General features: G+C 40.3%; 1 protein-coding gene across 3 annotated transcripts in view; it reads right to left on the reverse strand.

The window, feature by feature from the left end:
- The window catches only part of LOC109426084 (uncharacterized), a 645,679-nt gene that overhangs the window by 17,409 nt on the left and 610,592 nt on the right, over positions 1 to 17,678 (reverse strand). For 2 of the 3 annotated variants that reach the window (XM_062855674.1, XM_062855673.1), the window contains exons 3-6: positions 14,150 to 14,326; positions 6,135 to 6,207; positions 4,138 to 4,268; positions 3,934 to 4,074 (exon numbers count right to left, since the gene is read on the reverse strand). In XM_062855674.1, coding sequence (XP_062711658.1) covers positions 3,934 to 4,074; positions 4,138 to 4,268; positions 6,135 to 6,207; positions 14,150 to 14,326 — 522 coding nt within the window. The remainder of the gene's footprint in view (positions 1 to 3,933; positions 4,075 to 4,137; positions 4,269 to 6,134; positions 6,208 to 14,149; positions 14,327 to 17,678) is intronic. The other variant, XM_062855675.1, reaches the window with a different exon arrangement.

Below are 17,678 nucleotides of genomic sequence, written 5' to 3' on the forward strand. Positions count from 1 at the left end.
TGGTCACTCCGGTGGCCAAAACAGACCAGAATGGTTAATTCTTCTTTTCAATGCCAGGACCCACATGACCATGAAAAAACATGAAGTTAGAACCGTCGAATGCATATCTTTGTTGCAAAAACATGAAACTCCCTCTATATGGAGTTCTCCGGTGGTTACTCCGGTGGCCAAAACAGACCAGAATGGTCAATTCTTCTATTTAATGCCAGAAGCCACATGGCCATGAAAAATCATGAAGTTAGAGCCGTCGAATGAATATCTTTGTTGCAAAAACATGGAAGTCCCTCAATACGGGTTTCTCCGGTGGTCACTCCGGTGGCCACATAAGACCACAATATCCATCAATATTTTTACATATCACAACAATATGGAGCATGTAAAATTATTGAGATTTCATCATGAGTTAACCAACGCAGATGAGTTTAGCGCGGCAAACCGTTCAATTTCGTTACAGTCAACTCGTTGGCCATCTTGTGGGATCCCTGGAACCGGTTCCAGAAGGACGGGACATAACCAGAAACATACAGAAATAGTTCTCGACAGATTGTATTATGGCCTAAAGAAGTTTGATGCAAAAACTTCTATCCTGTAAATAATATGAATGTGCTTTCTAGCACATTATCGTGAAAAACATTACTTTCCGGATATTCCGGATTTCCGCAACCGGTTCTTAAGAATTAGTCAATATTAATGTCTTTAATCAAAGTCCACGTGAATACCTTTTCAACGATTCTTGAACGGTCCTGATTACTTGTTTGGTTGCAAAGTTATAGCTTGCCAAAGTTAGGGTCTCTAAAGCGGCATTTTTCAGTTGAAGCAGGTTCCCGGTGGCCACAGTGACCAAATCCGGAACTCTCCGGGGGTTTTGAAAACTAGACATGTGTGGCTTTCATTTGGACCAAAGAAAATCAAAATCGGCCCAGCCACTGATTTTTGAGAGCCGTTCAAAGATTGGGGTCAAAAATGACCCCAGGGTCTTATTTGTATTTTTTTTTATGGGAGCTCCCCTAGGAGTCGTCCAAGGTTTTGGATGAATGGAAATGATAGTTTTCCACAAAAAAATAATTGTCTGAAAATTTCACATTTCTAGGCCTTTTGAAACAAAAGCTATAGCGAATTGAAATTCGGAAAAGGTCAAAAAAGACCCCAAGACCTTACTAAGGTTAAATAAGCAATGAATTGATAGTTTGCCACCATTATCATACCATGTTCACATAAATAAACTCTCTCTGCTGAGTTTTCTTGTGATTCGAGATAGTTTTACTAAATTCAAAAAATGATTTATTTCATTTCAAGATGATAATATTCACTATTTTCGAAGCGCATTAATTTTTTGATTCTGCAACCCCAATATTCACGGTAAATTCGAATGCGCATAAGCCTACCAGCACAATAACTACTAAAATATAACTTTGAAATGATCGCTTTCTACTTACGAATGATGTATCCTCCTGAACTTAACGTGCCATCGAAGAAGCTTCTCTGCATTTTGAGCTGTCATAGTTTTTGTTAAAAAAAAAACAACAACAATCAAGAGGTTTTAAAACGAGTTTATTGCTACTCTTAATGCGGTTTGCAAAATCTCTCCGAGAGTGGTCCACTTAGCCGGAAGATGCTCTTAAAGAGGTTATCAAGAGGTTTTGATGTATGATTCAGTTGTATTGCAAGTTTTATAAAATTGGTCATGAAGATCTCTTGTAGAGCCGAACAAAACTTAAAATGTTACTTGGGAAGTGATCATCCCAAGTAACATTTTAAGTTTTGTTCGGCTCTAGAAGAGGTTTTCATGACCAATTTAATAAAACTTGCAATAAAACTGATTCATACATCAAAACTTCATGATAACCTCTTTAAGATCATCATCCGGCTAAGTGGCCCACTATCGGAGAGGTTTTGCAAACCGTATTAAAAGTAGCAATAAAACTGTTATAAAACCTAGTTGAATTGTTTTCCATACTCGTAAACAGGTTATGATGATTGTTGTTTTTCTTTTTTTTTCAACAAAAATTACGACAGCACAAGAAACAGAGAAGCTTCAACCAAAGTTCAGGAAGAGATATCATTCGCAAGTAGAAAGCGATTGTTTCGAAGTAATAATTCAGTAGTTATATTGTAGCTAGGCTTATGCGCATTCAATTTTACTGTGAATATTGGGGTTGCAGAAACATAAAATTAATGCGCTTCGAAAATGGGGAATATTATCATTTTGGAATGAAATAGGGGAAATTTTCGGCCGTTTTGTTCTCTCTTGGTGGTTTTTTTAAACCTATTGAACTCAGAGTTGGTCTCAAATCCTTCCCAACTAAGCTGAATTATATGGCCAAGTTTCAGATAATTTGACTGACAAAAACCCCCCGTGACGAAGAGAACAAACCTGCCGATAATACCCATTGTCACCCTAGATCATTTTGTTAATTTAGTAAAACTACCTCGAATTACAAGAAAACTCGGCTGAGAGATTTTATTTATGTGAGCATGCTATGGAAATGACGGCAAAATATCAATTCGTTGCTAATTTGAGCTATATTAAATATTTTTCACTCACGTATCTGATTCTCCAATATGCAGGCGACCATAGTTAGCGAAAATAAAACAAAAGCAAGTTTACTTTTATGATGACCGCAATAAACTTAGCAGTGTCATAGTTTCTGCTTTTCTACCAACAGATGTCGTTACTAATCGAACGGATCGCCATCTGTTGGGAGTTTGAACAATTGCATACCAGAAGGATTACATACCGGAGAGTTTTGTTTACTCTAAATCTGGCTTTATTGATATTTTCAAGTATACTTTAGAACATTTCATCAATGGTTTTCATAAAACTAGTAATAAAACTATGAGTTTTAATTATTGCTGTAATAAAACCCTAATAAAAATCAAACAAAACCAATCAGCATTGAAATTGTTACTTGGGATGCCACTGTTTCCAATATCAGTAAACCTCGCCTATGATTCAAAGAAGGAAAAATCTGTGATAAAAATATTCCCAGTTTCAACGCCAATTAATATCTTAATGGTAGAACTAGAAAGAATAGTCTATGATTACAAGACAAGAAGGAAATATTTCTGATGGTCATATTTGCAGTTGGAAGATTATCCAGAGTTTGCCCACGCCTTTTAATGCTTTTGATAATAATTCGACCAAACGGCATTTGGTCAAATGGCCGGACACCCTATGGTTGCTACTTGGATCAATGGCAGCTGGTTGGAAGTAGCCAATACCTTTAAGCAGCTATATTTTTAATTAATTTCTGAACTTGAAAGTCCGTTATAAGGTAGCCAGATTGTAGAAGTTTTTGATGAAATTTTCTCAAAATGAGTTTACAACTCCAAAACACTAGACTTTACTCAGAGGCGAATGAACCAGAAGGTTCAAAACCTCTATAATAAAAAAAAACTAGACTACAAATATTGGCTGAGTGAGAGATGGACGAATTGGAGTGGAATTTGCAGAAAAGTTACTCGTCCTCTCGGTGAGACTCGAACTCACGACTCCTAAAAAGTTCCAACCAAGTACTCCTCTCTTACTCCTACTCATCGGAACTCTTGAGCAGCTTTCAAGCTGCTTTAGAGGCTAACAATGTATCTTGCTCGAACTTTTGTGCGAAGTTCCGTCAAAGTCCAGTGCCGGCCATTTAAGTAGCCAGCAAGATCAGTGCGGAGCTTTATCGAAACTTTATGGAACTTGAAAGTGTACTTTGTTATTGGAAGCGGCACTATTGGTTACTTGGATTGGATGAAGGAACTTGTATACTGAAACATAAAGGAACCGCTAATTCTACTGGTATTGGTATGGTAATTAGGTGCTGCCGTTTCGCGTAATTGTCCCATGTACACAGGGATTGCTATACAACATGATATAGATATGCGTAGAACAGCAGGGTAGGTATGAAAATTTGGAAACTGAAAGAGATTCATGTTGTAGATACTCACCTCTATCCGGAAGCCGAGCGTCGAGGTGCTGGAGATCGTTTCCCGCCACACCATGTAGCGTGGCTTGGTGACACCCTTGGCGCGGTGTTCCTCCTCAGTCGGTGCGTTCGGGTCGATTTGGATCATCTTTTCGTACATGTCCTGAAGAAGCGAAAAAACAATCATTTGAGAACTAATTCAAAGAGTATAGTAAGAAGTACACACCTTTCGCAATTTCGGCTTCTCTTTGGCTTTGGAGAGCTCCTCCTCCAGGTAGGTCCGTACGCCAATCTTGCAGTCCATTACGCACGGCTGGTAGAAGTCGGTGAGCAGATCTTGCAACTGGATGTAGGTGGCTACATTGGTTTCAGGACGGCGAGTTAAGGAATATTTTTGCTTTTGTTCTGCTCTGATATGGCATTTACACAAATGATCGTTTAATTAATTATGTGAAGATAGATGAACATTTGTCGCGGAAGTGTCTGAATAGTGTGGATGCCGCAGAACGACGATGTCAGACAGTGGGAGAAATCGTTTTCTCTCGATTTTGTTTTCTTGTGGACATGAGGCTTTATGGGTTTTGATGGGTGAGCTCGTTCCATATTATAAAAAGAGATGGTAAGCCATATTCCATAAATAATTTCCATCTCAAGAGATTTTATCGCGCGACGTGAGACGAGACAGAACACTTATAGTTCTAACAATCGTCAAGATATTGTCCGGCAATGTCAGACCCTGTCCTGTCCTGAAAGGTAAGTTCTAATATCTTGACGATTGTAAGAACTATAAGTGTTATGTCTCGTCTCACGTCGCGCGTATTGTGAATGTCGTTACTGTTCTTACGTTGGCACAAATCACGAAAATTTGATAGTCAAGAGATTTTACCAATGAAACTTTGTTCCAACGTACTACCGAAAAAAAACTCCCAATTTCGAATGTTTCGTACCACAGTGCACCGAATTGGCCCAAAACAATGAAGTTAATAAAGTTGATAATGATGTAATTTACTGCTGCATCGGCCAGGTAGGTATGTAGATACGTATGCAGCTGTTCGATTCATTGGTCGGCCGCACATGCTGCTGATTACTTCGAATCATATTCATTCCGTGGGAAAATTTGCATATTAATTGGGTTAACGAGGAAACCCCACAACCACACACCGGGCGCACACCTAGGGGAGGAGCGCATCTGGCTAGCTACGCACGGGCTGAGTGGCTGGGTTCGAAATGATGACGTTCGTCGTTCGCGTTCGGATGGAATCGAATCTTGTCATTTCGCTGCTTGTTATAATGAGGGTGAATGGTTTTCGCGGTTTACAACCGAAGCGAAGTAGCCATTGATTTATCACACGTGTGATGTCGGATTGCGGCGGATCTAGTAATCTCGCGGTTCAGGTGGAGCAGAAAAACAACTCGCCTGCTGTTTGTTTTGATTAGAGAGCGCCAAGGCAGCTAAATTAAAGCAAATCGCAATGTGCGCGGTATCTACTGTGGGTAAGCTAATCTCTTCTCGCTAATAATAATAGAAATGGATTAGGGTGCTCCTCTCTAGTTTAATAAGTCAAACTAAGAAATCTTACGTTTTTGCTTCAACGATGTAACTGATTTTAAAAGCGAGGAGAAGTTTGAATCTCAGGCCATGTATAGCTTATTAAGCGTTGCTTTGAAGTTGATCGAAAAAAAAACAATTTTACTAAACCTTCTTGTAGTTTATGTCACTTAACTCAGGTGACAAAACCTCGGAATTTTCGGCCTTGACTTTTTCACACGCCATGGTTGACCCACCCTAGAAACAATGCAGACACAGAGTATTAGAGCGGTGCGGTTCTGTGTTCTAGCTAGGGTGCGGCGAGGCGTGACTGTTGTTGTTATTTGCTCGGGAATAACAATTACAAAACAGCAGCTAAACCAGCAGTTCCCTTTACTTCTATGTAATGTTAGTATGTATAACCAGGTAGGTACCTACTGAATGGCGACGCATTAGCACCCGCCCAGAGATACAATAGTGGAAAAAGTTGGCCGATAACATCACCAAGTGGCGGCTGGTGTGCATTTTTCACGTCATAAATAATTAATTAAAACATCATCATTACAGCGGCAAAACAACTATTCGTGTGATAAAAATACTGGGAGACTTCCAGAGAGGTAAATGAATGAATGTGTGTTGTTTGGGAGTGAATATGATCAATTAACGATTATTGTTACGGATTTGGAAAAGGATACATTCACCATCGTCGCTGTTGACATGGCCCTTGTACTCCGGGACGTACGGTCGGAGTACGTCTTTCATGAGGACCTGAAATAGAAGAAGAACAATAACATTAGTTGCCTATTAGTATATATTTGGATGGATTAGAGAATACGCAATTGCGTGCTGAGGTTATTATTGTTATTATCTGTATTAACGAGATTTTTAGCCCTAGGCTAGTTCATCTCGGGATCCACGCTTTACTTCCCTTCCGAAGGAAGAACTCACATTTTACGAGTTTGTCGGGAGTGGGATTCGATCCCAGGTCCTCGGCGTTATAGTCAAGTGTTCTAACCATCACACCAGGTCCGCTCCACACGTGCTCAGATTAATGCTATGCTTAAAAAGCTTACTTTGTAATATGTAGTTCTTGAAGACCCGAACAGGAGAAAATAGCTGAAGAATATCAAACTCAGGTATGGAAAACCGAATACCTACAATCTGAATGAGGTATTAAGTAGCCCTGCATAAGAGGTAAAATACCTAAAATAATAACTGGTGTGTATTCTGTGCATAACACGTGAATAATGACATCAGGTTCAGGTAAATAATAATCGGCGATTTTTCCATACAAATATTGATTTTTCCATAACCGAATAATACCTCAAGCAGTCCTGAACACCAAACCAATAACTCGTTGAGGTATATTATAAATACCTACACAATACCAAAATTAGTTATTTTCAATACCAGGCTAACCGACCAATACCTCATCTTGGTATGATACCTGACTTTGGTATGCTGCAGTTATGTGTCAGTTATTCGTTCCTGCTCGGGAAGCTAGGCATCCGAAAAATTGGAACTCACTTCGATAAAAAGAATTGGTGAGCTCGTTTCTTACTATTTTCATAGTAATATTTTCTGTTGCCGGTATAAGAAAACCATTGCAACTAACTGTTTAGTTTACGTTAGCGAAATAGGCGAAACGTCTGACTTCCAGAATCTCATTGATTGGCAATGGACTCTGGCGCTGCTGGTCTCGTTGACGACGAATTCAAGTCGTCGTGTTCGATAAGGTGTAATATCGACAATATGCATACTTCAGGGAAAAACTTGAAAATAAGAAGACACGGAATATTGATTGACAAATTTAGAGATGAAATTGTGAAAAAATCGCGTTCTGGTGGGAGTCGAACCCACGACTCCATATTCGCTAGACCGCCGCTTTAGCCAACTAAGCCACAGAAAAGATAACGATTCTGCGGAATAGAAAGCTAAACTGACTCCGAGCCCCTTTCCATGAACACTCCTATTATGTTCTGTGGCTAAATCGCCGGTCTAGCGAATACGGAGTCGTGGATTCGAATCCCATCAGAACGCGATTTGTTTCACCATTTAATCTCAAGCTTCACCATTGATTGATTGATTGTTTGATTGATTGATTTGTCTTTATTTAAGAAACTTTCAGCCCTTGGCTGGTTCGTCTCTTTCCTCCACCATCGACTTAGATTACTTTCTCGTAGTTAGTTAGATTCGAGCTCGGTTATCAACCATGTTGAACTCCAGTAACCGGCGATCGATGCAATTCAACATCCAGCGTTTTTCAGCAGACGGTACGAGCAAATAAATGAGATCAACAAGAGCTTGATCTGTGGCAGTCTATTTACGGAGTGATGAGCATTTACGGTACCGCAGGAAGTGATAGGCACTGCTCAAAGGCGTTCTATGAACAAGTGGCTCGGCAAGGATTGCCAGAGGGTAACGAACGAGTAGAATGTTGGCAGAAGCCGGATGCTAGTGTAGAGGAACCGGCAGGTCAGGGAATGTTATAGAGAAGCAAGAGTAGCAGAAAACGAATCCACTTCAAAAAGAAAAGATAGCATGAGAAAAATGTGATTGCTCAGGCGGATTTCTGTTCCATATGGAACAGAATGACATGCGAAGGGTTTACGACACTGTCAATGACGTGCAGAAAAAAAACAGCGCTTTCTCGCTTTATCAGTAACGACCATGATGAAAACACGCTAACAGATAAAACAATGATGCCTGCCAAACGGAGAGATCACTTCGAGGTATTGCTAACTGGTGGAAATGGAAGAGCGACAGATAGACTTGCAAGCGACGACGACGGACAGACTGTGGAACCTCCAATGCTAGACGAGGTCAAGACATCAATGAACAACAAAGGCTACTGGAAAGGACAAACTTCCGACCGAGCTTTTCAAGCACGGTCGCGAGCAGCTGTATCAACTCTTACTCCGTATTATACTGAAGATTTGGAAGAGGATAAATTGTCTGCTAGTTAGTTGGATGGTCTCAATTGCTCTTAATGTAAGAAAGGGTAGCGACTTGAACTGGGCAAACTACAGAGGAACAACGCTTCTTAATTCAGCGTACAAGATCATGTCTGTCTAGCAGGCTGAGGTCGGTAGGGGAGTTCTTCGTCTACGAATATCAGGTGAAGACCCATCATATATTTATTGATTTCAAGGCTATGTACAATTCGGCGAAGCTCATTAGCAAATAACATTTTTAATTGATTGATTTATCTTTATTATAGAGACTTCCAGCCCTTCGTCTCTTAAATAACATTTTTAGTCAAATACACTAGAAAAGGTCAATAAAGGGTGATACGGTCAAAATTTGGTCACACAATTTTTTTTCATAACTTTAGACTGCGTACACCAAAACAGCTGATTTTTGGACCAGTAATGCTACATTATATGTAGCTTATACCATAAAATTTTCATCAAAATCGATTAAGTATTGGTTGTCATATAGGGGAACTTACGTATTCTCGGCAGTTTTGTTCTCTTCGTCATGGGGGGTTTTTTGAAACCTGTAGATCTCAGAGTTGGCCTCAAATCCTTCCCAACCAAGCTAAGTTATATGCCCAAATTTCAGACAATTCGGCCCACAAAAACCCCCCATGACGAAGAGAACAAACCTACCAAAAATACCCATCGTCACCCTAGATAAAACTATCGACCTACCTTTTTAAAATTTTGTACAAAGGCGCTCCATAGTAAATTTCCGGAAATTTAATTAGAAAAACACACTTTTGATTATAGAACTACCAATACTGCTCCGATTTTTATCAAAATTTTACAGTATAATACTATTATGAAAATATGTTCTTAGTAAAATTTTGAGCCATTTTGTATGAATACTTTCAAAGTTGTAGTACATAGTTTGAATATGAAAAAACTGACCGGGTGCCACTTAAGCAAATATAACTTTGTAACGGCTGGATCAAATTGAATGAAATTTTTACACAACATTTTGATATGTATACTTTACTTACAGAAAAATTTTCATTGAAATTGGTTTACTATTTCTGGCTCTATAAATAAAAGAGTAAAAATGTGTTCTTATTTTTTAATCCTCTTTGTACAAAATTTTAAAATTGCAGTTTTCAGGATTCACAATATCTCCGCAAATACTAAACCGATTTTGATGAACATTTTATGGTATAAGCTACATATAATGTACCATTAGCGTGGTTCAAAAAATCGTTTTTGCTCCACACCGCTTATTCAATTCATAACCAGATTATATGCCTCCTCTCAAAATTTGAGCTCATTTGGTTGAAAATTGAGAGTGCACAAGCCCTTCAAAGTTTGTATGGGAATCACTATGGGAAAACGATGTTTTTCATTCAATCGACCGTACTATTTCTTCAAGTGCCCTAGGCTACTCTATCAGCTACACCTTTGCCGAGGACCGCATTCAAATCGCACGTCTCATTAATTAGTTATCGATTGGCATCCAACTGGACAAACTCTAACAGTGATCCTCCAGCTTCCCAGCAGGCAACATTGCTGCATACGGCACCAAAGATAGCACACTGAAATCATGGCTACTATGTTTCACTGCAAAATGCAGTGATGCCCACCGAGTAGTTTAAACATCATGAGTAAAGATTTAGATTCTGGATAAAAATCGGTAACTAATTAATGAGACGTGCAATTTGAATACAGTATTCAGCAAAGAGTAGCCTAGACGTAAGAAGGGTCAACTAACGCTCTAGGGCACGTGGGAAAATACTACGGTCGATTGAATGAGAAACATCGTTTTCCCATAGTAATTCCCATACAAACTTTGAAGGGCTTGTGCACTCTCAATTTTCAACCAAATGAGCTCAAATTTTGAGAGGAGGCATATAATCTGGTTATGAATTGAATAAGCGGTGTGGAGCAAAAACGATTTTTTGAACCACGCTAATGTACCATTTTTGGTCCAAAAATCAGCTGTTTTGGTGTACGCAGTCACAAGTTATGAAACAAATTGTGTGACCAAATTTTGACCGTATCACCCTTTAGAGCTACTAATTTCGGCACCCCAGTCTTTGGGAATTAAGTTTGAGATTTTTCCCAACGTTCCGACTCGTGTTAGAGTTTTCTTCAGGGGATAATTCTGGCTTTCGTTTTAATTCCAAAAGACTGCAGTGCCGAAATTGGTAGGTCTAAAGATCACAACAGTCGAACTCCCTTCATCCGTACTAGAAGCGGTCCTTAGAACCATCATAAAACAAAAATAAAAGATAAAAAGCTTTATGATTGAAATCAAGACAAGACTCTGATTCTTCCAGCCGCTTTATACGGCCATAAATCGTGGACGTTGACGGAAGTTGATCGGAGACCTTTTGCAGTCTTCGATCATTAGGTGCTGCGGTAAACTGGAGGACGGCATCTGGCGGCGGCGCATGAACAAATACATTAGGAAATGGATAGAACATGGCATGCTGCAGTGGGCTGGGCACGTAGCTCGTATGCCGGAGGAATGACAAGCTAATAGCAGATAACCAGGGGCCACCCGTGAAGGGGTACTTAAGGACCCTACACGTTCAGGGCGACGGGAAGCGATTGCCGCAGTACTGAGACCAGTGAAGGCGAATGCTTCATTCGACGTAGAGTCACGGTTTCAAGTAGCTCACCAAGTATCATGTAAGTATGTATTTGATAAACGTGTACACTAGAACCTCCATTCAGGTAACGAGTCAGGGTACACAAATAGATTACCCAAATGGTTATGAGATTTAAAGTGAAGTCATCTGGCGTTTCAGAGTAGTTTAAGAGGTTTTCAGAGGCGTTTCTTTGCGTTTCAGAGGGGCTTTAGCAGGTTTCAGAGAGACGCTCAAGGGAATTGCAGGGGGATTATGGAGTGGTTTCATAGCGATTTTAAGGCGTTTCAGTGTGTCCACACGTAGAGCGAACATAGTTTGTAAATGAATGTCACGTGTGTTCCCACAGTAACCGTATTCCAATCCCAAAATCCCATCCTACTAACCCCGAGTCGACCGCGGGATATTTCGGTCTCTCTGCTCACATTTATGTGTGTTTGTGTGTAAAATGAACACGCACTTTCCACCCGAACGACAGTTGCGCAGCTGGCTGGCTGGTTGTGAGAGCGACGACAACGTTGATGCGCACCGCCGCGTTGCCACAGAGAACAGACATCCAGGCTAGAACAAATTTCATTCGGGAAGTTGTGTAAGGATTTGAATCTTTACTTGAGTAAGGTCGCAAACCAATATACGATGACAACACTAACGCCACCAAACACCATATTGCCACAGTCAGTGGTGAATTGAAACATTTCAAGTGGTGAATTCAAATAGTATGGGAAATTAACCGATTGCAGTGCCACGCTATTGCCACTTGTGTTGCCGATTTCAAATGGCCGTTAAATTCCTTACACAGTTTCAGAACTGGACTTGGATGTCTGTTCTCTTTGGCGTTGCCGAGGAGACGAATGAACACGTTCGTGAGAGAGAGATTCTATGACGACGAGAGAGCGGCGGCGGCGTACAGCCATGGTGACGACGGCTACGCGATGCGTCGAGAATGTTCCATCGGCGGCACGAATACGCGCCTAGAACATTCTGGAACACGTGATCACGGTAGCGTGTATATGGGGAATGGGATATAAAAGAAAGTTATGTTTCGTATCAGTTCAGTTTATTGTAAGTTATCGAAGTGTGAATATTAAAGTGAAGTGAAAAGAAACAGTGAAGAGTTTTTATTTAGTCCCTGGAGTTCAGAATTCAAACAGCCTTTTTCAAGGCTAAACTAAATTATTCAGGATAATTTTCCGTCTTTCCACCGGACTATCGTCCTCTGCTGTTGGCACTCCTTCAGAGGAAGGAGTCGGCCCTTCTGCTGCTAACCGAGTGTCCGTGATCGGACACAGTGAGTTCAGGGCGGTTTCAAGAGGATTCAGGTGGCTTCATAGGATTGCTGAGGGATCCCAGAGGAGTTTAGGGGGAATTAAGAGGCGTTTCAAAAAGGTTTTCGGGGGCCTCACAGGCTCTCAGATGAGCTTAAGAGGGGTTTCGAATGTGTTTTAAGGCGTTTCATGAGGTTTTAGCGGGGTTTCACTCTCAGGGTGAGCTTCAGGGAGGTTTCAAGGCGATTAGGACGTTTTAGAGAAGTTCTCGGGGGTTTTAGGGGGCTCTCAGGCTTTTAAAGGCACTTCCAGATGTTTCAGAAGGGGTTCAAGACGTTTTAGACTGTTTACGCTTATAGATCCAATTGACTATAGTAGCGGGTTATCGGATACTTTTAGGCAGTCATGGAACTCATAGATGGATAAACCATAATTGTATAAATCTATGTTAGTATCAACATTATACATATTATGAAAAAGGTTTATACTCACATAGATTCAGCGAGTGGTAACAAATTATGGATGTAGATCCGATGACTTATGTTCAAACAAGTTTTTGGGGACCTTCAAATAGTCCCAACCACATCCAAAAAGTCATCCAACTTCTTCTTATGTTGTTCCGATATTACTCGCGACAATTTCATACAATGGCGCACGTGCGGTGTAGTACAAGATTTGTAGTAATGAGCTGAATTTTAGTATGGTGAGAAGGTCAGTTCTCTGTTTCTGCTATGAAATGGTACAAAAAGCGTGGGTATTATGATTCCTGGCCTAATTTGATGCTGTTCGAGCAAAACTTTCGATAACTATTTTGTTTATGTTGCAAGAAATTGAGAAAACAACAACACTGTTGCCTAAAGTTTTTCTCAAACAGCATCAAATTAGGCAAGGAATCATAATACCCACGCTTTTTGCGCCATTTCATTGCAGAAACGGAGAATTGACCTTCTCACCATACTAAAATTCAGCTCATTACTTCAAATCTAGTACTTCACCTATCTGTCCTATTAGTGCACTTTTTTCCAAAAGCAAAAGCTCGGGATGGGTCGACAATGAAGGATAATATAAACCCTTGGTCAATGTAGAAGAGAGCCATTATTATTATTATTATTATTATTATGATTTTCTTTTAAAAGTCGTTTTTGTTCCATAATGCCTAGCGGAATTTTCAAAAAGTTCTACAAAGTAAAAAAACCCCGACCGACTGGGGTGAGAGGCAACCACGCTTACCACTACACCACCGACGCCGACCATGGCAACCTTGAATAAATGTCGGACTACAATGACAACTCAAACAGCTTCTGTTCTGTCATCCAGCGGCTGAGTATGGAATGCTCCTACATCGGAAGCTATACCTAAGGTGGCAACCCCACCACGGCGTATAGGGGAGCTAAGGCCAGCGACCTACTATTCATGAAACCCAAAAAACGTTTAAGAAATCGAAAATGAAAGAAGAACTTTATAGAATAACTCAAGCATTTTTTTATTAAGTTCTGACAGAAGTTCCTTGATGAATTCCTCAAACAATTTTTAAAGACATATCTCCATGCAGTTTTGTAAGCTCTCCCTGGAGTGCCTCCTGGTCTTCATTCAATAGTTCCTTCCCTGATTCCTTTTTTCCCGGAATACCTTCTGGACATAAAAAAAACTTTCGATGGTAATAGTAATAACAATAGAAACTATAAATCCGGAAGAAATTCTTGGAGGAGTCTTGGAAAGAATCGAATCTCGGAAAGAATTTCTGAAACTCCTGGAGAGAAATATCTTGAAGTCTCAGAAGAAATTCTAAAGGTGTTCTAGAGGGAACTTATGAAGGAATCCCAAAAAGAATCTCAGATAGAGCTTCCTGTCTATGCAATATAAGTGTTATCAAAAGCCTTACCTTAAAGCACTTCTCCTCCTTGGGGCACAGCTTCTTCAGCACCGTGCCCTGGTCCGGTCCGGCCTTGAAGTTGCCCTGATGGCCGGCTAGCTGCACCCACGGGTACCGCTGCTTTTTGTACGTCTGGAAGAACGGCGTCCACTGAACGATGTTGCGTAGCTTTCGCCATCCCGAGGGCTGCAAAAATCAAAGTTAGAGAGTAATGAAGAGACACGATTAATTTACAGAAAATAGTTATTCAACGACGAATTTCAACAATTGATGTAAAAGGTTATCGAGAGCAGTTGTTTACTTGAAAGGGATCAAAATACCCAAACCGCAAGGTATACAACAAACATAACCGCACACTGCTCAAGGAAACGAAGTACGCACCACGCGGTTTCGATTTCCGCCGCATCTAGTCATCCAGAGGTGACTCCGAGGAATCTGTCAATGTGCCGCAATCCTAACCTAGATGTTGTTGGTGCGTTGCGGAGCAACCGCTGCCAATACGTCATCGTTGAAGACCGGTATTTGTGTAAGTTGACACCGGCATGTGAAACTGGCTGACAACGAATAGCGAACATGCTTGCTAATGAAGTTTGCACTGTTTTTCAGCGGGAAAGACCAAAGTATCTAAATACCAAGGTAAGAGATTCCCGCTAATATCCACAGATTAGTGAGAAAAGGAAAAAAGCAAAAAATAGTTATGAAGTTTGCGCTGATTTGTATGGGCACATCACTATTTAGCAAACTTTCTTAAGAAATTAAGCACTCCCATCTTAGAAGCTATTATTTAATTGCATCTGACTGGATTAAATGTGACCTCCATGCAATAAAACAGAAAATATCGCCATTTGAAAATCGGTAACAAATTTTTTTTAATTGATTCTAAACATATTTTTTCAACATTTAGAAACATCCAAACTAACAAAACTTCACAAACTTTGCTGAAATAATGACATTTTAGTGTAAAAACACCAACTTTTCATAACTAACGCAGATGTGTTGGTGAGTCTCATTTTTGACATTTACGGGAATCTCTTACCTTGGTACATATTTATATACTTTGGGGAAAGACAACGATCCGGCGGCGGCTGTCACATTTGCTTAGCTCTCGCTAGAGTAAACATGATGTGTGGTAGGTGTGTGCATTACTGTTGAAGTAGGAGCGGGGTAGCGGTGTGAAATGCCTTAAATTTTTAAAACATACTTAATGTTTTCTAGGAAATTCCCATGAAACAAAAATAATGGCACAATAGTGAAAACAATACATATCATAATCATTCTGAGGACTTTTCGTGGAGAGTACGTTTTACCCACAATCTCTCGCCATAAGTGCACTTTGACAACAAACATGCAACCATATTTATTTACGACGACTCCCTTTAAGCTTTTGTTGCCGGTGGCCGTTATCTACTCGGAAACAAATCGAGACTTGCCGTGTCGTGCCGTATTACATAACTCACTACTGTCAACGAAGGCGTAAGTGACGGGACGGCTGCTTGGCTAATGACATGGTTGGTGGTCGACACTGACGTCAAATTAATTTGATATACGATACCGACGCCGGCCGGTCCGCCCGACTGGACCACAGCGACCTGGTGGTACTGTGCAGCGGTGCCGCGGTCAATACGGGTGATGTGAATTTCAATTAGTCGCGTGCCGGCGTCAATCAAGCACCACTATTGCGCGCAGTGTGACCTATTGGGCGTGGAAGGAAGGTTAGGAAGTACGTGCCGTAGTAGGCGGTGGCATATATGTGGAATGATTTGTCGCTTTGCTAAACGGTGTTAGTAATTGGCTGACTTGTTGTGCAAATTGATGAGGTGAAATGGTCGGAACTTGGGTCGGAATTTATGAATTAGGCGTATTATATGTTAGTCTTAAATATGAGTGTATTTACACACAGTTGTCTTAAAAATGCAGAAAACTATTTGTACACAACTTTGAATGGAAAACCGCAAAAGCTGTGCCTACTAGATCGCCCGCAAAAATATTCCACTGCAACGTCAATGGAAGATAGGTAATCAAATCTATAAAACGCGATCATTGTAGTTTTGACAGTTTCGCATTGAAAAATCAAACATGCTATATAACATAAGTGCAGTCCTGGAAATATTCATTGACTTACTACTATCGGAATAGATGACTGCGCCTTCAGTATTAAGCAAGCAGGGATGCCAAGTGATATTTTTAATTGTCTTTATATGTCTTCACACTTAAAATAGTACAAGTGAGTTTTTGAGTGGATCCTTGCTACCTTTTTTAAAATCGAATTTTAGAGGGTTTTTTTTTAGATTTTGGGTGTTTAGATGATTGTCAGTTTATAAATTGAATCCAGGTAGGACTTCCTTCAAGAAATTCAGGAGAAATCCCTGAAGGACTCTTAGAAGAAATCGCGGGTGCAATCCCTGAAAGAATCCTGAGGTAACCCCTGAAAGAATCTCTAAATGAATCCTAGAGACCATCCCTTAACTCAAGTAGGATGTTGGCATAAAGGTGACTCAGACAAGCACGCTGGACGTGCACTACGCCATCGTGGTGCGACAATCCTAACATCTTAGGAGGATTAAAGAATTATGCAAGGAATCCATGACGGAGTCTCAGGATAAATTTTGGAAGCAATCAAGAATCTTTAAGAAATCACGATATGATTCGTGCAGAAATCATTAAAAGAATCTCGAAAGGATTCCATGAAAGAATCTGAGAAGAAATTCCGAAAGATTTTTTGAAAGAATCTTGAAAGAATTACTGAAGACATCCCAGGAGGGCTCAATGAAGGAATTCGAGGAGAAGTATCTGAAGAATTCTAAAGAAATCCCTGAAGGAATCCCTAAAACAACCTTGAAAGAAGTTCCTTTGAATATTCTGGAGGAATCCCTGACAGAATCCCGGGAGGGATCTGTGAAAGAATCCTGTTGGAATCCCTGAAGGAATCTCAGCAGATATCCCGACCCTGAGATGAATCCTAGAAGGAATTCCTGAAAGTATCCCTGAAGGAAACACTAAAATAATCTCTTGAATCTTGGGCAATCTCGAAGGAATACTGGAATAAATTTCTAGAGGAAATCCGGGAGGCGTCAATTAGGCACTCATGATTGAAATTTCTAAAGGAATTCCTGAATGGATGCGGGAGGAACCACGAAAGGAATCAAAGAATGAATCTTGGAAGGTATACCTGAAAGAATCCTAGGACAAATCAATGAAGGAGTCTTGCAATCAGAGGGAATTCTGGCAGTATTACTAAAGGAATCTCGGGAAAATCCTTGAAAAAATCCAGAATGAATCTCGGGGAAAATCCCTGTAAGAAACTTGAACAATTCAAAAAATTAACCCTGGATAGAATTAATGAGCAAATCCTGAGATGAATTTATGAAGGAATCCTTGATGGAAGCCTAGGAGAGATCCTCAAAGAAATCCCAGGAGAAATTCTGGGAAGAACCCAGGATGCATCCCTGATGTAATCTACATAGCAATCCAGGAAAGAATCACGGAACACGCTCAGAAAACCGTTCTGATAAACGTGAACAAACAAACGCAAATATGA

Source organism: Aedes albopictus, chromosome 3, assembly GCF_035046485.1.
Source record: "Aedes albopictus strain Foshan chromosome 3, AalbF5, whole genome shotgun sequence".
NCBI lineage: Eukaryota > Metazoa > Arthropoda > Insecta > Diptera > Culicidae > Aedes > Aedes albopictus.